The sequence below is a fragment of the Vidua macroura genome, chromosome 4 (assembly GCF_024509145.1).
Source record: "Vidua macroura isolate BioBank_ID:100142 chromosome 4, ASM2450914v1, whole genome shotgun sequence".
Classification (NCBI taxonomy): domain Eukaryota; kingdom Metazoa; phylum Chordata; class Aves; order Passeriformes; family Viduidae; genus Vidua; species Vidua macroura.
The window spans coordinates 6,888,730-6,910,931 of record NC_071574.1 but is presented as its reverse complement, the minus strand read 5'-3'; the positions used below and the strand labels follow the sequence as shown (position 1 = coordinate 6,910,931).

At 39.1% G+C, this 22,202-nt stretch overlaps 1 protein-coding gene across 6 annotated transcripts in view; it reads left to right on the top strand.

Annotated features, from left to right (window-relative positions):
- The window catches only part of ANAPC10 (anaphase promoting complex subunit 10), a 35,520-nt gene extending 15,253 nt beyond the window's left edge, over positions 1-20,267 (top strand). For all 6 annotated transcript variants that reach the window (XM_053976881.1, XM_053976878.1, XM_053976877.1 and 3 more), the window contains one exon: positions 19,880-20,267. In XM_053976881.1, coding sequence (XP_053832856.1) covers positions 19,880-20,110 — 231 coding nt within the window. In that variant the 3' untranslated portion in view covers positions 20,111-20,267. The remainder of the gene's footprint in view (positions 1-19,879) is intronic.
- The last annotated feature ends 1,935 nt before the right edge of the window (positions 20,268-22,202 follow it).

Sequence of the window (22,202 nt, the reverse complement as noted above, 5' to 3'; positions counted from 1 at the left end):
GTGAGGCTGTATGCATTCCTCAAGTCATTAAGTAGCTCACTTTCCATATTCAGAGTTATGCTTTCTACCAGTTGTTACTACTTTTACCATCCCTTGGGTCCCCCTGTATGATTTGTTTTGCTGGTCTGCTTTTATTATAATGTAGCCTTTTCAGAAAAGGCAAAGGTGTTTGGCTGGTAACCACAGCATGTTGTAATGAGGGTGGAGTGTGTTTGTCATTCTGCAGCAATGGTTGACTTCCATGAATGCCAGTGTCTATAACCACACAGGCTGTGGCAGTTTATCTTTTTGAATATATTCAGATTGCATAACAGTGGAAAAGCATCACAGTAAATATCAGAATATCTGATCTTCCAAGCAAAAGCATGATGGAACCATTTTTTTTACTTTACCCAGTGATGAGTCATGTATCTTCCCATTAATAAAAGGAAAATATTCCACTCCAGAAATAAGTCTTCACAAGTGAATTAGTCATATATCAGACATTTCCTTTTAAAAGTTTGGATAATGTCATACAGGTGGAAGTAGTATTAAAAAAAAAGCAACAGTGAAAGACACAACAGGCTTCACTGTGTACTGTAAAAACAGGATTTTATTTTTGTTAGAAAACAAAACAAGAAAAATGGCATTTGGAAAATAAAGTCTGAAAAACGGTCTAGTTAGCTGCTAAATAAACTTCAGAGATGAAGGTTTAAAAAAAACGACCAAGATTTGTAAAAGGAGGTGGGGGGGAATAGTGTATTTCACCTTAAGTAAGGGACAATGTGTAATAAGGGATTTTGTGGTTTTACAGCTCGGTGCATGTGTTTGAAAGCTGTTCTCTCAGCAACGTGGGTGGCAGGTTATGCTACCATATAATGTATTGTAGTTGGCTCTCCACACTTGTCAGGGTTAGCGTTCAACCATTCGGAAAATTTTCCCATTGTTCTATCATGTGAACCAAGGCTAGTCTTGAATTCCCAATAACCTTCTGCAGGAAAAAGAGGTTTAATTAGAAAGTTTGAAATTTGATTACTTCTGTTATTGTCTTAATGCACTTCTCTCTAATTTAGGTGCTTATCTGTAAATGCAATCAATTTTTGCTCAGGAAGACGAAAAACAAACTAAATTCTGCACTGCAGTTGCTTCCACAATTTAAAAAGAAAACTTGTATACTCAATTCTGTCTTTCTTCAGCATTAACACTCTATTTCCATCTTAAACATGTTTGCTTTAGATGGATCATAGCTTTTGGCAGCTACTGCATTTTTAGCAAATAATACTGTTTCTAGTAAGAGTTGCAAAAAAAAAAAAAACTTTGTGTGAGGTCCTTGTAAACTGAACCTTGGGAACGTTATGTTATTTCTGTATTTTCCCTTCTTTTGTGCTTCTTCTCTGTTTGTGTCATGGTTATAAATTACATCGTTTGAACTAGAGAATTAAAAACATTTCATTTTGTGATTCCTGTAATTTTAAAAAAGAGAATGTTTGTTTTATGTATATTTTTTTTCTTTTTACCTGTTATTTCAGAGGCTGGCACACAGAGAAATAAGCAGTTATGGTATTGAAATTCCATTGTGCCAGCACCTCCGGGGCATAATCCAAAAAAACCAGAAAAATCGCCTGCTGGGTTGTATGCAGTAAGCTTGTGTGAACATCAGTGTCTGCTGTTCACACATCATTTTTTACTGGAAGTTCCTGTTGGAATAAAGGTTCTGTGTTTGGAGAGTGCACTGGGATACTTGTTGGTCAATGGTTTTTCAAAGTTTGTAGGGATTTCTAATTACAGTTTAGCAGTGTAGGCTCACTAGATACTTCTTGCAGATAATCACTAATGTTTCAAAAGTAAGAGAAGCATGCAGGGATATGGTAACATAAAAACTGTAGCAAGAAAGATCTGGGTGCTATTCTCTTCATTTAAATATTCTCTCTAAGACTGAACATGGGAGTGAGGAATAAGGTGGGTGGATGGAGGGGGAGGTGACAGCATGAGAGAAGACACTCACATACTTGGTTTCCCTACTTCAATATTTAACCCCTTCCCTTCCTTTTACCTCCTTTTTTAATGCAAGTGTGGTGTCTACTTGGCATTTTAAAACATCCAAGTGCCTCCAGCATTATGGCTTATGGTGGGTGTCAGTGTGATGCTCATCTAGAACATCTCTGTGGTGCTCAGTCAGGTGAATCCCCTCAGCTGATCAGAATTCATTTGAACCATGCTTTACAAAACATGTGATACTGTGCACTTGCAAACTGGAGCATGTAGCAACATCTACTTTATCTCTTGTGTTTGATCTCTCTGCACTTGGACAGAAGGATGGAGACCCTGCTAGGCAAACTGTTTAATGCAGCTTTTTAATTGGGTGTTTGAAGGAATTCCTGGTCACATAAGGCTTCAAGTTTGAACTAGGGAAAATGAAAATCTTTGTCTCTGTTGGCTGGCTGTATCATTTATTGGCTTTTGGGGAAGTGGACTCTAGATATCTGACCTTGCAGTTACTTAGCAGAGCAAGAAGGTGGGTGCCATTGAAGAAAATATCTGAAACAAGGGATGCTTCTTTGATCTCAAGAATGTAGCATGTTAGGAAGGAGATCTTGGAAAAGTGCAGCAGACCTGTATTTGGAAGGGAAATTATATTTTTCTGTAGCAAAGGGCCCTACATACTGCATTGGAATTGTTAAATAAAGAGCTATTTCTTGATCTCATTTTTCTTCTTCTACCCTACCACATTCTATAGTCATGATCTTTCCCATTCTATAAGTTCCCTAGGCCTGAGTAATCCAAAATTATCTCCTCTGGTTTTGGATTCCAAATGTGAAAACATTGTGGGAGTCACGCCACCATCTTTTGCTTAAAGGATGTAAAAAAACGTCCTTAAAGTTGTGTCAAAGCTGACAGTAAGATGCTGCTCACTCACTCTTGCTTTCCTCTTTCTGGAGAGCTTGCTCACCACTGGGAAACTTCTTGCCTTTAAGCTACTTTTTTCTAACTGTGAAATAGGATTGGGAGGATAAAGTCAGTGAATTATAAACAATCATCTTTGATTTACCTGATTGCCTTCATTGACTTAACTGTGGAGAGTAATCCTTGGAGGGAGCTCTAGATATTTTCAAAAATTAAGAAGTGCTAAATATATGCAGCAAGGTCAAATCCAAGACTGATTCTGATCCCTTTTGGTGCTGCTACTAGTATAGTGTTAAAATCCTTCAAAGAGTAAAGCCAGCAGTCAACATTTAATTTAGTTTAAGTGTAAGAAAAGATATGAAAGGAATGGGAATTTTCTTGGATACCTAAGTAAGTTTTATGCTGTCATCTCAACTGGTGCTGCTCAGCTGGCACAGCACACCTCATTTTCTATTTCACTTGAATGAATTGTAGGCACTATCAGGTGGAAACCTCTTGGGACTATGTTCACCACCCATTGCCAAACCAACAGTTTGGGAGGAGGAGGGAGTGGAGGGAGGAAGTTGCCCCAGTTTAGAAGAAATTAGAGGCCAATTTGCCCACCACTTATTATTCTCTGTGTATGTGGCTTCCATGTTATAATACCTTTATTTGCATCCGTGCAAATGCAGTCACACTTGGCTATTTGTAGTACATACTGCCTTGTGGCAAAGTTATCAGGTATTACTATTAATTAGGATTAAAAAAAAACCCAAAAGAAATCCATTAAATGCACTGGATGTGCCATGCTTTGTCAGGTCAGCACTAAAAAGAAACAACCAAAAATTTCCATAAATTCAGGTAGAAATAAAGGAACAAGTGTATTCTGTGAAGGTATATGAGGGGATTTCATAATTACCATCAGCTTTTTTTTTTCTTGCTTTTTTTTTTTGGTCATTCTGAAGTCTTACATTCTAGTGGAACGCTGAGATTATTGACTAGGAAAGCAGTTCTGAAAGGAATTCTGTTGATGTGGCAAATTAAAGCAATCCTCAGTGTTGAGAAGAAAATGCTCCCTGGCAGGTGGTAGAGATGTAGAATGAACACAGGGTTCTGGACTGTAAGACTCAGTTGCTTCAGAGCTGCCACCGTGGCAGTTCTTTCCAGAGGGAGGTCTTGCTCTCGTGATTACTGAAATGTTATTTTGGTCAGGGATCGCATGTCTGTGTGTAGCTTTGATGAGAACACTGCTACACAGGGTATACATTCAGTTCTTTGCTAAGTTTTATTGGGTGAGAAGGGATTGAATGTGGTGTTATCCTGTTCCTTATCTCAAGTAGTGCATGGAAATGTTTCTATAGATATGAAGTATAAATTTATTTCTTTCTGAGGGCTGTTCTCTGTCTTAATCTGTCATAAGATAACAGAGATCATGTGTTTGAATCGGAAAAACCTTTCCCAGGCTTTTTCCATTTTCCATGCGAACATGCAGGAGAGGGTGGAGTGAGAATAATAATGTATCATATGTGTCTGGCTTGAGGGCCTGTGCTCTGTAGCTGCCTTCATCCAGTTCCTAAAGTAGGTTTATCTAACAGTTCTATTTTATTTCAGAATGAATTCTGGAGTGTTTTATGCTTCACGTTAAAGGAATGTTATCAAATACAGTTTTTATTGATGCTGTTCTCAGTCACAGTTTTTGAGTGAATCATGTGGCATAGCCCCTAATACATCTTTTAAAATTATTTCCCCCCTCCCCCCGCCCCCGTATTTCTCAGAGATCAAATTCAACTGTGAGTATGAAGGATATTTTGGTTTATATCTACTAGCAAATGGAGAAAACTCTAATTTGTTTCTCTTAGTTGAGATGAATCTGTTACTTAGTAAGATGATGTTGCTCAGCATCATTTTTACCTTAGTAAGGTAAAAATCAAATCATGTTTTATGTTTTCATTGTTTCAAAAAGAGTTGCAATTCAGTATCAGAAGAAACAATGTAGTAAAATTTTGAAGTAGGCTTCCCTCCTCTTGACCAGGTCTCTGTTGTGATTATGATGGTTACCATTTGTAATAGAGGTTTTCATAAATCATCTTTTGGTAAATCTGGCACTGCTGGGGTAGGAACTTCTATTGTGGAATTACTGGGCTTTCTTCTATTTCTTTATACTGTCATGAGGAGTTAAAGATTTACTTGCATAGCAGAAATAAATTAAGCAGAGGAGCATATGTAGCCACAGGACTTGTAGATGTACAGTAAGTCACACAGATTTGCCATCCAGTTCCATCTGCTTCTCGTTGACTGTATTTTGCTAAGCAGTAAGATGACACCCCACAGTAGCTCTAGAGGACATAGCAGGTCTGCTGGTAAACAAGTTTTTAATTAACTCATTCTCATGCTTTGTTTTCCACTGCCCCCTCATTTTTCAGGAGCCTACTTAGGATGTACTTTTATTTTGATTCTTACACAGGTCATGGTGAAGGGCTCATGTTCTTGGTCTGTAGGATGTAGCACTTAGGCTATTCCAGATGCTGTTTGTAGCAGAAATGCTGTTGCAGCGAGGGACAAAGCATAGCACCACTGAATACCTTTTAAAATTGTATATCTTTTTAGTGAATGGTGACTTGAGGGACCTTTGACTCCCAGAAAGAAGTCAAGAAATAAAATTAATGTAGATTGAAAGAAGCAGAGTCTCAAGTCTGATCTCCACATAAAACAACAGATAAAAGTGGGCTTTTTTTGGACATGCCTTCTTATTGATTTGTAAGAAAACACAAGCAAAAATAAAAACTCTACTGCATTTGTTCCAGTACATTAAAGAAATTCTGTTTAGATGTAAAATTAAATGCTTCCATTGGGCAACAGTTCTGATTCCAGCTTTGCAAATTTATGGAAGTGTATTCTGGCTCACATGAAACTATCCAGCTGAACCTCTGACAGATATATTTCTTCTCTTTTAAAGTTCATTTGTATGAAAATATATCTCCAGTGAGACATGTTTATGAATTTGGGATCTTTCTGAGATGAGACTCTGCATTGCATTTTAAATTTGCACAAGATAGTTTTCACTACAGTCTCTTGGATTTGTTTCCAAATATTCCTTGAGCTGAGCATTATGCTCTGAATCCTGTGAAATGCTACACTGCATTTGCTTATTGTGTGCTACAACACATTTGAGTAGTCTTGAAGTTTATCAGGTTTTGCCCCACTTGCCTTTACTGAGCATCCATGGACTCGTTATCCAGACACAGAAATGTTTGCATACTGTACTTCTGTAGGATTTGGGGATTATTTACAGAGGTTTAGGATCTTTAAATTAGTTGATTTTTGGGAGAGGTAACCTTCTGTAATTCTCAGAAACGAGCCACTCCTTTGAAACCAGGAGAAATGCTTTCTCTTAACCCCAGTGCTTTTTGTGTCTTAAATCAACAACTTGTCCTCTTGCTGGTAAAGAATGAGTAGGTTTTTTTTAATTTGGTAGCACTCGGGTATAATTTGTTCCAGTCTTTTCCTGACAAATGAAGTCACTAAGGAACTACGGTCTTGTGTAACGGGCAAAAAGTTAGAGCCATGCAGTTTTGTGGGCCCATCTTCTAGCAGAAGATCAGAAATCTAGTTCTCTTCAATGTGTAGTAATAGCCCTTCTCAGTGAGGGGAATGAGGTTTTTTTTTGGTTTTGATGTACTTTCTTCCACTCACCTATAAAGAGTGATTGAGAGCTAGCAGCTGGCTGCTACTACTATGGACTTTCTTTAAATATCATGATATTCCCAATTTTTTTACATTTGTTCATTTCCCATATTAATTTTCTGCATTCTCTGGGATGCAAAGTGCACGGCATGAAATGTGGTCACTAGGTTATTGCCGCTAAGTTATTTGAGATGGTTTGATAGAGAATTAAATCAATGTGGACAGTTTTCAGGCACTTAAATCTTTAATATTCCTTGCACAATATTTTTTTTCAAATACTTTCTTTGTATAATTTAACTGTAGCTATGTCTAGACATATTTCCTGGATATGGCTAAACAATTTTCAAGGTAAATTATGACCTGTTTTTTTTTTTTTGCACTTTCACACAAACATAGTATCATTCCAGTATATATATATAGGAGAAATGGGAACTGCAGACATCTGCAATACAGTTTTCATCGAATTTGCAAACTTCTACCCCTTTGTAAAATTAGTTATTTCCCAGAAATATTTTCCAGCCTTAACTTCCATTTTCAAACAATTAGTGCAGTGCACCCATAGAATACATTTATATTGTTCCTGCTTGTACCCAGCACTTCTAGTTTGAAAAAAAAATCATAGGACTTCTCCCTTTATGCTTTGCTATCTTCTAGGTTTTAATGTGTTCATTCTCTTTGCCTTAAGGTCCTCTTGTATAAGGTCATTGTTCAAAGCATTTGTTTCTTGTTCATAGAAAATTCTGTCTATACTCCCTTGGAAGATTCTGTAGTGTTAACCATAGAATTATTTAAGTTGGAAAAGACCTCTAAGATCATCAAGTTCAGCCTGTTCTGTTGCCTTTCATAAAAGGCAGCTGCTTTGTCCCATTCTTCAGTCAGCAGTTCCATTTGTAATGCAAATTCACCTGAGCTTCAGAGTGGTTTTTTAAGTATATGTTCAGACTTCCTTGCAGTAGAATGTTCCACTACCCCAGTTCAATCTGTTTCTGTTCTCTTTGTGTAGCTGTCTCCTCTTTCATTACTGGTTTCCCGTGCCTCTCTTCAGTGGATGGTTACTCTCAGTAGAAGTGCTACTCTCTTCCCTGAGAGCAGCCTGACTCACCTGGAAGTTGTAGGAGATGATGTTTACTTTGGGTAGGTGCTGCTCTGAAGGGAGGGACTAAGATTTTGCTATCTCACTACAGGGAAATCTTAGGGCTCTTTAGTGCTTGGGGGTGAGAATTCAAATTTATGACTAAGATACAAACTTAAATAAAAGTGCTAGTAATGTATTGTCTTAAGTAACTTCTAACAACTGTGTGCCCTATTTCTGTTGTTATGAAAACCTTAGTCCACATACTTAACCAGATGGGGTTCTTTTGATACTTTTGTCACTATTTTGTGTTATGACTAAAAACTTTTGAATGCAGATAGTACTATTTGTTTGAATGAACATGGGAAGTTGTAGTGGCTTTTGTTATGTTTGACAGTTTTTTTTTCTCAAGCTTCTGATCAGGTAAAAGTTACTGAGGGTTTTCAAAAGCAGGTTGGTCATCATCTGCCAGATTCCTACTTAAAAGTATCCCTACACAGTGACCTTGTACACATGGGAACTTCTCCTCAGTTACTTGTCCATAAAATGAAGAAATATTGCAGTGAGATAAACTTCAATTTGAAATGCATCCCTAAAGGTATAAAACATTTGTTTTCACTAAAGGAGATTTGCAATTCTTTCTAAATGTGCAATGTGCAGCATTGGCTGTTTATTTTATTGTAACTTCTTGGTTGGCTTTTGGTTTTTGAATGTACTGTCTCTTTTCTCACATCTGCATCTAAGCTACTGATAATTTGAGTTGTAAAGTACCCTGGTTTAAAAAAAAGTATTTTAAAAGTCCCTCATTCTTCTTTCAGAATGCTGGAATTTTGAAAAGACTTGCAGCAAACCATGGATTTTCTGCCATTCATTTTAAAGGCCAGACTGTCCAAATGCAGTCTGTTCCAGTATGTCTGCAAGTAAAACTTTACCCAGCTTAGGTACCAGAAACAGACAAACTGAGGCAGAAGCTTGTTTTGGGCTGCATTACCTGTTTTTTTGATACTGTCAGCCAAGAATTTTTTGTAGGTTTTTCATCTTCAGTGGACTGTCTGCCAAGCTCAGGGGAAGTAACAGGTTCACACTGGAGTCACGTTCCTGTAGGTTTGAAGGATTTCCCCTGATACCAGGAATCTTCTCAGAGCTGCAGTACCCTTGCAAAGGTATGGCATTCCTGGGGATTGTGATAGCTGTGAAGTGAGATTAGGTCCCTGCAGGAGAGTAGTATTGCACTTAGGGTGTATTTGCCTTCCCCTCCTTCACTCTTGACTGCTTCTTAAATGAGTTATTAAACCCATTTTTCTTTAAATCAGAGATCCAAATTTTCACAGCTGTAATGGCTGATTTCAGTTGGAGACAGTATTCCTTCTGGAGCAACAGATTCCTGTTAAGATGGAATCTCTTTTAGCTGGTACCAAACTAAACTTAGATCGCTTCCTGCTGTGGGTAGAAGGTTTGCTTTGGAGTTTTAGGCCTTAATTCCATACTTGCACATATGAAACACTGTTCTAGACTGCATTGTCATTCTGTATTTGCTGGTTGGATCATTCTGCTTTTCAAAGGGTCAAGGGAGAAGGTTTTTTATTTTTTTCTGAAGTTCCAGTGGATGGTTGCAACTTAAAGCATACACAGCACAGCAATCCTTCTCCAATGAGTTTTAATTTATGGATGTGTCCAGCATAAAGTGTTATGTGAAAGTTCAAATAACACTTAACAATAGGACTTCAAAAATGTGAGACTGAAAAGCAAACTGTCCAAGACTATTCAACATTTTTGTCCTTCTCAGAAGCAATATATACCTCTTGAGGTATGTATTTTTGTAATGAATGTTGAGCTGCCTATCTATTGTTCTTCACAGAACATACTAAAAAAAAAAAGTGCATATGGCACAGCAAATGGGAAAAGAGTGTTTCTTTCCTCCAGAGAGACTTTCCTAGTAAACAGTCTGTGACAAATTCCTGATGGTTTCTGCAGGTAAATTTTCTAGAATGAAGAACTGTTTTCAGCCACGTTCTAGAGAATGAAGTATTCAAAGACTGTTGTCAATTTTTTTTTCCTTTCTTTTTGCTTTTTTTTTCCTGCCACCTGGAGTTAAGCAGACAGTATTTTCTGAAATTTCAATTGAGTCAGACAGTTGTGGCTGACAATTGCACAGAGGTTGAGCATTTGTCAGGTTATTCATTTGTCAGTCAGGCTGGATGTACCTGACTATGTAAGTGCTGTGAGCAGATGCAGAGGTGGGACTGTGATGGGCAGGGTGGTGGTTGTTTAAGTACCACGGACAGGGGCCCCTCCACACGTGTCCAGACCATCCATGACTTCATCTGTCAGTTCAGCACAACCGTGACCCTTTTGCAGGCATCATTATGTGGGATTCTTCATCACTTGTTGCTTTTGAAAGAGCTGTTTTTCCTGTGAATCCATGCCCTAAAGCTCTTGGTATTCCACAGTGTGTGCCACTGTACCCCAGTTCCTCCATTTGACAGTAGGCTGATGCACATGCTTACTCCCAGAGGCTCCTCACCATGTCTAAGACTAAATTGTTGTCCTCTTATGTGGTCTTCATCTGACTTCAGCAGAATTCAAAGACAGACTATGAGGACATTCATATAGCTGGCTTTCCCTGTTAACCATTCCATGGATTAAATTTCAACTCTTCCTAACTTCATTCCTCTTGTAGTATTGAAATTCTGCCTGAATCAACGATGTGCATCTTTGGAAGATACTGCATTGGTTTCTCAGCAGAACCAAATAAGAGTTCCTTTTTAATGGGAAAATGATAATCAGGGCACCCAATTCTAAAGAATATCAAAATGGACCAGTCACTGAGACCATTTCAAGAGTTTGCTGGTGAGTCATTCTGCCAAATGAAGTTTAGGTTGCATCATACATGGCTCAACTGGCATCATCTGATCCCTTCAGAAAGCAGCAGTGGGACACAACCCACTGATGTTGTCCAATGTTTTTGTGCTGCTCAAGTAATCCAAACAGGAAATCTGGAAAGGCAGTGTAAGAATCTGTATTTAAGCATTGTGAATACTAATCCTTGACCCACCAAGGATTTCCTTTTCTAGATTTACTTTTCTTCCTTTTCTACATATTCTTTATAGCTTGGTTTGAATGTTTAGTCTTTCTTTTTATTGCATACAACTTTCTAACACCTGAGCATAGATTAATTTTTAGTGTTTTAATCTGGAGCAAAATAGTTCGAAGGAGGTTCTATAAAACTTCTTGCAAGGATATTTTGGACCTTTTTTCAACCTTCCCAGTCTTCCCAAAGGTAATTTCTTTCACTTTATTTGAACAAAGAGCTTATAGGATACTAAAAGATGGGAACTTCTAGTGTTTGCAAGTTTCGTTCTCTAATATAGCTTATTCTGCAACTGATGTCCTGTCTACCCAAATGCACAGCTGACTCTTCCTGAGGAGATGGACTGTGCTCCTTTAGACTCTTCAGGAACTGCTGTTTAAAAGAATGGAAAACTTCTCTTGCCTAATGGACTGAAATGAGATTTCTTGACCGTTTAAGGAGGTGGCTGATTAAGACCACAGAGGCACCTCCTTAGGTGGTCGTTGCTTCATCCGAGCACACAAGTGTGCTGTTCACAGTGGGTCCTTTGAGCCTGTTGCTGTGTTCCCTGTTAAGTTGCTAATGTGGTGTCCCTCCTTTGGCTCACTTGGAACTCACCAAGTTTCTTTTGGACATGCTTCATTTTTTTCTGCTGGAACTGGTGCATCACTGCTATTAACTGGTTCTCTTCCTTCCTAAGTGAAGTGATGGCTGAAGCCCAAGCTCTGCTACTTCATGTGTTGACAGTTCCAATACTTGGAATTATGTTGAGGCACACAAGATTCTCAGTCCTGGTAACTAAATGGTAGAACATGTCTGTTATGGAAACAGGATTTTGGAAGTTAAGCCAACCTTCTTTCTCCTTGCCAGTTGTTGTGAAAACGTATTTGGATAACTGTAAAAAACAATGCCTAAACAGGAAAAAGCCTTTTCCTACATGGGAAAGTTCATGTACTGATAAATATTTAATTTCTGAACATAATATTTCTTTTCCTTGAAACTTAGTTTTATAATCTGCTGCTAGGAAGAATACATTATTTCTTTGGTACACCTGCTTTGAAAAGCTTAGGTTTTTATAATAACTGTATTGTGAGAACTAGCTAAGCACATAGAGAGACAAAATTAGATGTGTGAAGAAGAGTCTAGCCACTACTTTTAATTTCATAGTTGTCTGAGTCCCTAAAACAAAAAGCAGCTTTAACAGTTTCATGAGAAAAGTAAAAGGAGTAAAATTAAATGCTGTTTGATTTCACAGCCATTTAAAGCTAGTAGTGAAGTTGTTGAAATGGAAATTTGATGAGGTACAAACATCTCAGAATCATGTTTCATGCTGAAGCTGTGATGGCAGCAAGAATTCTCAGCTTTCTGTCAGGGGGAAAACTGAGCTGCTTTTTCTTCATATATGTATCTAGTTCCCTGAGCTGGGAGCCCTGTCTAGCATACATCTGGGATGTGTTTGTAGTTACACTGAATGTGAAACTACTTACAGTGAGTGTTTTCCTCTCTATATCTTCACAAACAATAACTTTAAAGGGCAGGAAAAATCAAGTCTTATTTCAAGGATGTTAGCCTATTGTAAATATAGCCAAAAGCTTGGGATGCATTTGTAACCTTAGTAGAAATAGCAGTTAGTTATATGCCATTTGGAGACACCACAGAATGCAAACAAAATATCACGGAGTATGGAAAGGAGGTCAATACTCAGTTTAGGTAGGATTAATACTATAGAATCTTTTATTAATACTATAAAATCTTTGAGTAAATAACTTCCTAGCCTATAAGGAGGCTAGTGATTGTAGAAGAAGTTTCCTCCTAAAAGCTCTGGTCTTTTGTTCAGTTATCTCTCTGAAGTGTAGCCTCAAGTTGCCTTGGTCTTATTTTCTTTTTTTTAATTTTATTTTGTTGTGTGGTTTGCGTCTTCTATAGTAGGACGCTCATTAGTTGCAATAGTAGCCTTGCCAAATATGTATGGAATTCTGTAGAACCTCTGGACTATACAATAAAGTGAAGAAAAAGGGCTTTTAAAGAGACTGGGGAGGAGAATTCCATTGAGAACATTAATTTTCCTTTGGCTTTCCAAATAATGTGGTTTCCTGGAGCTGGGAGTATGTGTCCATAGGTAAAGCTGTAGCATGCAGAGGACAGGAAAAATAAGAAAGTAACGAAGAGAAAGCAGGAGAAGAGCTAGAGTATAACAGCAGCAAGGACAAGTGAGTGATTTTTCCCTTTCAATTTTTATCCCTTTGCTCTTTTATTTTGACTTTCATGGTCTTCTTGTTTTCCAATTGTCACAAAATTTATAGTATTAGAAGCAAATATAAAAAAGCCACAAACCCTGGGCTTTTAGTATATTGTACAGTAGGATTAGTCTAGAGCTGGAACTGTCAGGAACTGTCCTGAGTTACCAATACTTAACTTGCACTGATTCATTCCTAAGTTTTCTTTTTTATTTAAAAAAAAAACTTTTCTAGAAAAACACGTAACAGAAAGAAATTTTGAATTTTTAATTTCACTCAGATGATTAGTAATAAAGCTGATTTTTAAAAATTTCTTGGAAGACAGTAATTATGACTGAGTCTTAATGATATACACAAGATTAAAAATATGGGGGGCAACTTAATCTGGTATTTGCTCATAGTGACCTGATGCTATAGAGTTGAGGTGAAATATAAATATATCTGTATGTGTGTGTGTCTATATGTATACACAGTGGTCTGTGCTTTTAAAGAACAAGCTTGATTTTGAGCAAAGTCAACTGAAATGGATTTCAAGTGTAGTATTCTATTATGGGTGGAGCTGCCAGTGCCACCTGTACTTAAGGTTATGTGACCCTTTCCATTTTAAGGCTTAACTCTTGGTTACTTTGACTTTTGCCAAAGTTCAGTTCAGACAGATTTTTCCATGCGAGATATCTGCTTTGGATTGAATTTTTTGAAAGTTTCAGCCCAAGAAGTTCAGTTCCAAGAACAAGGCTAGTGAAAAGTATGCTGTTTTGCTTGTATGAGAATATTCTGGTGTCCTTCTTTGATGCTCCAGTGCCCCCAAGCTCTAAAGCAAGGATTTGAAATTTGGCAATAGTTCAGCCTTTGTGTTGAGGATGTGCCTTTTGCCTCCCTGTAAAAATCCACCCAAATTTCCAGACCAGTTTATGAGGCTTTGAAAGATTGCCATTTGCATGGGCTTAATAGGAATTTCTTAAAACTTCACAGTAAGCTTCCTTTAGATTCTGTTCACACTGGGAATGCTCCAGGCAGAGTAGAGCTGCATATTTCATCCCACTTCTGCTAGGAGTTGTGACGGCTGGGTCTGGGTGCTGACATTGAGCTAGGAGTGGGCAGCATTGTGTCTTGTATCACCCCTGCCTATTCCCATGTCCTGTTCCTTCTCCCTGGTGATGGACCTGGGCCCTCTGGAAAAAGAAACTGTTTCACTCATCTGAAAGAGCATGACAGATGTGGAGGAGAAGAATTTGGGAGTGTGTGTGTGTCTGGTTTATACCATTCCTTTGGTCGCAGAAAATGTGTCTATCATACTGGCAAAACAACATTTCCTTTTCTACTGAGCATTCCGTTTGCATTTAAACCTCAGTTGCTGAGTAGGTATCAAGGTTTTAATGAACTATGTGAGCATCAATTAAAAAAAAAGTTAGTCTCAAATGTCAGTGCAGGAATGTTAGAGGGCAGAAATTAAGAGCTCACTTTTTTCAAACACTGAAGTCTGACATTTGAATTTATTACACTCTAGCCTCCAACTTCATCACAAGTGTTGTGTGTTTTCTCCAAGAGGCAACTGTTTGACTAGAATGGGGAAAGGGGCCTATTCTGAGGATGAGTCCAGGATTTGTATGAGTAAAGGTTGTGTTAGGGAAGTTGAAAAATGTGGCATGAGGGAAGCTGAGATTTGGGGAAATAAAGAAAAGTCTTTGTGGCTGTCGTGGTTTGACATGGAAGTGAATTTTTTTTCCAGGAAGTTGGGTCAAACTAATCAGTGGTCAGGTTTGGATATTGGCACCTGGAGTGACCACTGAAAGTATGGACACGCTTTTGAGAACACAGGGGGTTAAAAGCAAGAACTTTCAGGAGAACGCTCTCTTTGGGTTCCGGTTCTCAGAGAGTGCAGGCTCTCCCCCTGCCCAGCCTTAGGCTGGGTGGGGGAGGGGAAGCCACGCGGCCTTGTCCAGGTAGGCCGAGGGGGGCTGAGGGTCTGGAACCGAGCCAGCTCCTGTGGACGGAAGGGTGGAGAGAAGCGGAGATGCCTTTGCCCCCCCCCCCCCCACCAAGAGGGAAAGAGACAGAGAGCCTGGCGGCACCTGGAAATCTGCCGGCAGAGGAGAAGGAGAAGGGGGGGGAATGCCCAGCGTGGGAAGTGGAACACTGGACTGAGATATCAGCCGTCCAGGGAGTCTGAACTTTTAACCCTTTCCAGGAAATGAGGGCTTTTTAAAAGTATTACCCCTCCTTGATTTGTAGTGGAAGAGAGATAGTCCAGGAACTGAGATGTTAGAAGAAGAAATATTTAGGTGGGAAGAGATGATGAAGTAGCTTTGGCTGGACTTTTCTTGTTAGCCATAGACTGAACCAAACTCTCCTGCAATAGAGACTGCATTTTAGGGGGATGCAGTGGTGACCCAAGGAGACCTGTTTCAGCTTCGAGCAGCACAAGAATGGCGAGAAACGAAGAAAGCTGAAGAGGGAATGGTGATACCCTCTGTCTTCGGGAAGAAGATGAGTCCTGTTTTTAGACCCCTCGGCCCCAGGGGAAAATGGGGGGGACTGTAGTCCCAGGATGAGAAACTGAACTGTTATATCTTTGGGTCCGTGGCAAAGCATCCTTAAAGGAGCCCTATGAGCAGTCTGTCCATGCACGGTGGTGAGAGCACTGTGACATGGAATGGAGAGTGTCACACTGGCAGATTTTTTCCGGGCGGTTGCCATGTGTGACAGGGAAACACAGGGGGGCAGCTGTGTTTCCTGGGGGTCTGTGGTACAAGAGAGACTTCTCTCTCCCTTGATAGTTTGAGTATAGATTACCTGAAGGGTGGTGATTTGATCAAGAATCCCGGGTGATGTTTCATGGCTGGGTGTTTTTGGAATTGGGAGGAGGAGGGGTGGTTTAAAAGGTCTTCATCCTGGATTTAGTTTATGTGTTTTCTGTATTAGTAGTAGTTTAATAAAGTTTTTTTCCTTTGTTATTAAGCTTGGGCCTGCTCTGCTCTGTTCCTGATAACATCTCACAGCATTTATTTAGAAAAGGTGCATTTTCATGGGGATGCTGGCATTGCGCCAGTGTCCAACCATGACATTTTTGGTTCCCTGACCGGGAAATCGAACCCGGGCAGAATGAGATGAAGATAAGATGAGAGCTGTGAGATGGGATCAAAAGGAATAAGAGCAAAGCATGTATTAGGTTATGGTGCCAATATAGAGGTGGAGGGTTAGTGTAGGTTATTGTTTTATGTAGAAGTGTGTTGAATGTAATTTTGATAATAATTTTAGAAATGTGTGTTCTCAGAGGCGAAGGGTGGAGTGTCGTGGTTTGACATGGAAGTGAATTTTTTTTCCAGGAAGTTGGGTCAAACCAATCAGTGGTCAGGTTTGGATATTGGCACCTGGAGTGACCACTGAAAGTATGGACACGCCTCTGAGAACACAGGGGGTTAAAAGCAAGAACTCCCAGGAGAACGCTCTCTTTGGGTTCCGGTCCTCAGAGAGTGCAGGCTCTCCCCCTGCCCAGCCTTAGGCTGGGTGGGGGAGGGGAAGCCACGCGGCCTTGTCCAGGTAGGCCGAGGGGGGCTGAGGGTCTGGAACCGAGCCAGCTCCTGTGGACGGAAGGGTGGAGAGAAGCGGAGATGCCTTTGCCCCCCCCCCCCCACCAAGAGGGAAAGAGACAGAGAGCCTGGCGGCACCTGGAAATCTGCCGGCAGAAGAGAAGGAGAAGGGGGGGGAATGCCCAGCGTAGGAAGTGGAACACTGGACTGAGATATCAGCCGTCCAAGGAGTCTGAACTTTTAACCCTTTCCAAGAAATGAGGGCTTTTTAAAAGTATTACCCCTCCTTGATTTGTAGTAGAAGAGAGATAGTCCAAGAACTGAGATGTTAGAAAAAGAAATATTTAGGTGGGAAGAGATGATGAAGTAGCTTTAGCTAGACTTTTCTTGTTAGCCATAGACTGAACCAAACTCTCCTGCAATAGAGACTGCATTTTAAGGAGATGCAGTAGTGACCCAAAGAGACCTGTTTCAGCTTCAAGCAGCACAAGAATAGCGAGAAACGAAGAAAGCTGAAGAGGGAATGGTGATACCCTCTGTCTTCGGGAAGAAGATAAGTCCTATTTTTAGACCCCTCAGCCCCAGGGGAAAATGGGGGGGACTGTAGTCCCAAGATGAGAAACTGAACTGTTATATCTTTGAGTCCGTAACAAAGCATCCTTAAAAGAGCCCTATGAGCAGTCTGTCCATGCACGGTAGTGAGAGCACTGTGACATAGAATAGAGAGTGTCACACTGGCAGATTTTTTCCGAACAGTTGCCATGTGTGACAGGGAAACACAGGGGAGCAGCTGTGTTTCCTGGGGGTCTGTAGTACAAGAGAGACTTCTCTCTCCCTTAATAGTTTAAGTATAGATTACCTGAAAGGTGGTGATTTGATCAAGAATCCCGGGTGATGTTTCATAGCTGAGTGTTTTTAGAATTAGGAAGAGGAGGGGTGGTTTAAAAGGTCTTCATCCTGGATTTAGTTTATGTGTTTTCTGTATTAGTAGTAGTTTAATAAAGTTTTTTTCCTTTGTTATTAAGCTTAAGCCTGCTCTGCTCTATTCCTGATAACATCTCACAGCATTTATTTAGAAAAAGTGCATTTTCATGGGGATGCTGGCATTGCGCCAGTGTCCAACCATGACAGTGGCTAAGACAGTTCAGTGGTGCTTGATGAATTGTGTGCTGTCTTTGCTCAGTTGTGGTGTTTCTACAAGAGGCACTCAGGTGACTGTTCCTAGGTGGCTGCTCAGACTCTCGGTTGTGGCTGGCTTGAGAACTTGTATCCATTTGCAGAAATGCAGGACTGCAACTGAACTCAGTGGGAGCTAAACCTCCTGTAAAATCCTGTATTTCACTTAAGACAGTAAAAACCGGCTCAGAGGATGTGAAGTTTGACATGTGGAGCCAGGGAACCTTTTAGTCTGTTTAGCCTAATGCCTCAGTTGCCAGTTTTACAGGTGAAGGAATAACTTTTCCCATCACTGTTGAAAGACTCTGAATGAAACTGGTTGCCTTTGTAGCAGGACTGGAATATAACATGCTGTAAATAGAACATATAACCACCTCCTTTGATCAGGGATGAAACAAAGCATTGGGAAATATGCCATACTTTTATCTTTCCTACCTTTTTTTTAACTAAAAGTTACTTAGTGTTAACTGATCTATTTCATACTGATCTAAGCATAAAAATCTCAGTATCTTAGCTCTTGAACTCAAATTTTCCACTTTGAGTTAGCAGTCAAAATTTGTAACCGCCGAGGATAATATTAAAATGCAAGTTTAATTAGCAATAGCCTTGTAATTATCTTCAAAATCACAGTCACTTGACCTTAGTAGTAGTTGAATAAAGTGTCAGGAGGAACTTCCTTCTCTGTTTACTATGAAAATGGAAAGCATCCTTGTTTAAGCTGTTTACCACCTCACCATGATAAATTTCCCCTTTGTAATGCTGCTTCAACAAGACATCTTTTTTTTATTCCCTTGTAAAGTCAGCCATGACCTGAAGTTTCCTATGGAAAAAAAATTAAACTTTTTTGAAAGAGACAGTGCTACAACGAATAATTGACTGTGTTTGTGGAAATGTCTAGCTCCCAGAGTGAAATTATTTGCTGCTAAGGTTTAGTGAATTTAATGCTTTGGAAATAATTTGTTGGAGAGTCTGCAGCAGTGGAGAGTTTTGGGTTGTGGTTATTTGTTGAATTTTTTTTTTTCTTGTTCTTTCTTTTAAGGTGGAGGTGTAAAAGATTTTTTTGTCTGCTCTGATTTTTTTTGTCTGTAAGCTGAAGTAGTCATCAAACTTTTTTACTTGTTTCTTGGGTTGTTTTCTCAGGGTGTCTGCTGCCTCTGAACCAGTAGCTCTCAGATGGGTCTTTTGAAAGCTTCAGCATAAACAAGGCATTTGCCAGGATGTGCCATGCAGTATTTTTGGGAGAAAGATGGGAATTTTGAGCTGCTCAAAGCACATACATCTTCCTTAGGGGAACTCAGCTGCTAAGAACAGCACTCTTATTTGCTTAGCTGTGTGAGTCCACTTGCTAGTGGACAATTGTTTTGTGTTTTGTTTTCTTTCTGCCCCAGGACTTCTATTTACTCGTGTGCTCTTCCATGTGTGTTTTGAGCTGTGCTTTGAAGTTGGGCCGCTAGTTTTAAACAAAAGCTGTTGTCATGCTCTGCATAGCATCCAGTTTGATTTTAGCAATCTGTTGTGTCAGTGATGTGGTTTAGAGTTAAAAAAAATGCTGTTCTTTGCTTGTCTTGACATTGGTTTGTGTAGGATTAAAATTGAAAAAGATCACCATATCACACTGGGTATGTTGTATAAAAGGCAAGTCAAATGTGTTTAGAATGTGATTTAATGACTGTGCAGCAATTATTAATTGGTCTTGATACATGAGATGAACTTTGAGGTATCCTCTATTTTTATCTCTGTCACCTTCCTTTTCCTCTTCCCCAGTCCCCCTAATAATCTAAGGAATTTCTGAAAAACCAGAACTTTGTGTGCATTTAGTTTCCTACATAAGTCACTCTAGTATATTGTACTTCAGAGTGCTTAGATAAAGCAATTTAAAATGCTTATTTTGTCATCTTTGAGCACTGTTCTTCAGTAGGAAGGTCCAAGTGCTACACATCTACTTTCTTAAATTTATACTGAAGTCTGTATTCTTTTATAATGATTTTTATTTTAAGATTAGGGCACAAAATGAGGAATAGATTCTGAAAAGCAAAAACAGACACAAATGCATACAACCAAAATAATTTGTATACATTTATGTGAGCAGTAAATTAGCTATGAGTAGTCAACTCTGTTATTTGAAATTATTTTGAAAAAGTAACTAAAATCTGATTAACAAGACTGCTTTATTAAAGGGTTTAATATGTGATCATTTATATGAAGTATGTGAACTGTTTCTGAATGTTTTGCTTTCTGTTTTTGGCAGCAACTGGAATTAGTGGAGCCCAGTGGCTGGATCCATGTTCCTCTAACGGATACCCACAAGAAGCCCATTCGCACCTTTATGATCCAGATTGCTGTTCTAGCGAATCACCAAAATGGAAGAGACACTCACATGAGGCAAATCAAAGTGTACACCCCTGTGGAGGAGAGCTCCATTGGTAAATTTCCCAGGTGTACAACAATTGATTTCATGATGTATCGCTCCATCAGATAAAATTTCCTCATGAGGAACAATAAAGGTATTTTTTCATGACTGTTATTTTTGGTAAGGTATTCAGATACTTAAAGAGCTGGGTTTACTTCAGTGTAATTATATCTGTATGTTTATACTTTGTACAATTTAGAAATAAAGATAATCTTGTGTTACAGTATGTTGTAGTCTTTAATTTTGTTTCTTTTTCAAGGAGTCCGAGTGCTCTTGCACTCTCTGAGAGAGAAAAAACAGTCCAGGCACTCTTAAAATAATATATTTGACTGGGTGGGAATGAATAATTTATTTGATAGAATACAGGTATTTTGGGGGGTGATTTCTTCCCCTAATGAACACGCATGGAAATAGTCCATTCCTCTACCTAAAAATTGCTCTTTAAAAAGTTTCTCCTCTTCTCGAACAGACATGCTGTAAGGACATTACCAGTAGTAATTTCCCATTATTGCTTATGCTAATGTGTGGTACCCTATTCTCTAGAGGGTTGTTTCTGCTCAGTGGCTGTGTGCATGGATTTAGCCTTCTTTGTAACTACAAAGTAAATCATAGAATTGCAGAATATCTCCAGTTGGAAGGGACATGGAAAGATCATCGAGTCCAATGTGCTGCTTCATGCAGGACTATCTAGAACTAATCCATATGACTAAATGTTGTCCAGATGCTCCTTGAACTGTAACAGGCTTGGTGTCATAACCATTTTCCTGGGGAGCCTGTTCTAGTGACTGATAATGCAGTGAAGGTGACAATGACATGGAGAAAACCAAACCTTTCCAAATGATTAAACTTAGTATATACATTAATATAGATACATTGAGTGTAGGTCATCTAGAGCATGATAGCTGTTGAAAATAGGTGATCTAAGAATGCTCTGGCATCCTACAGCAACGTAGGAATGAATGTGGTGGTCCAATGCACCTTCTAAAATACTGGGAACTCGAGTATAACACAAGTAATCTCATGTTCAGAGCACAGAATTCTTTTAATGTGTGTTTTAAAGAAAAGGGCATTGCAAGGAAAATGTGTGCTCTGTTTGCTGTGAGTAGGAATATTTAACACCTCTACTAATGTCTCATAATCTAATCACTAGTTATTTAAACTTTTTAAAAATTGAGTAGATTTTAGAAAGAGAGGTTGTTGAAGTGCAAAGGTTTCTTTTAAAGTGTTTGGTACTGATGAAACCCATTCTTACTCATAGCACCAGGAAAGTTGATGGTCAATCTAGACTAATCTCAGCCAAGGAAAACTTTTGTCACTCTTCTTAATTGCGAGCAAGGAAAGGCTAATAATAGTGTAGGCTCATCAAACAATGGTACGTCATCCTGCAGAGGAGAAAGGAGATGAAATAGGGGAAAATGGGAAGGATGTCGAAGAAGGAGGAAGATTTAACTGTTGAAATTTATTTTATATACTTGATGAAGTTGTTGTTCATGGAAAAGTTTTATCTGTGGCTGAATTCCACAGTATTTAGGAGGGTCATTAAACAGGGTGTTTCCTGATAAAGAACTTTGTAGAGAAGTGCATGACTAGTTTAGGGTTTCAATTTAAATGTGAATTCAATCATTTCAGGAGGACCTTAATGGAGCTTTACGTTTCCCTGTAGAGGATGGATCAAGTGCAGAATTCCTGTTCAGCAGAAGCTGGCTGAACTTGTGCCTAGCACCAAGTCTGTCACTTCTGTGGATTTTCATATCTGGTGTCAGGGAGTTGTACATTCCTATTCACTTAATTGAAACAAATTATGTACTTTTGATGTCCACTTCATAGTCTTCTGTTTAAAAAAACAATATACCTCTCCTGGATTTATCTAGTTACTTTTGCTAAGTTATGGCTTGTTTTTAAGAAAGGAGATTATGAGACATAGAATTTCCCTGTTTTTTTTCCCAGAAGTTAAGATGGCAGTTATCCATCCTAGCTTTTTAGAATCCTAGGATTCTACCACAGATAATTCTCTGATAATTTTGTGCTTTGGTCAGTAACATCTTTTCATACATGTCACTCTGCAAGTGTTATATCTAGACTAACACTGCTCTGTGCCAAACATTATTCAGTAAGCTAGGAACAAGCCTGTCAGCACAGTCTTATTATTATTTCTGTCCTT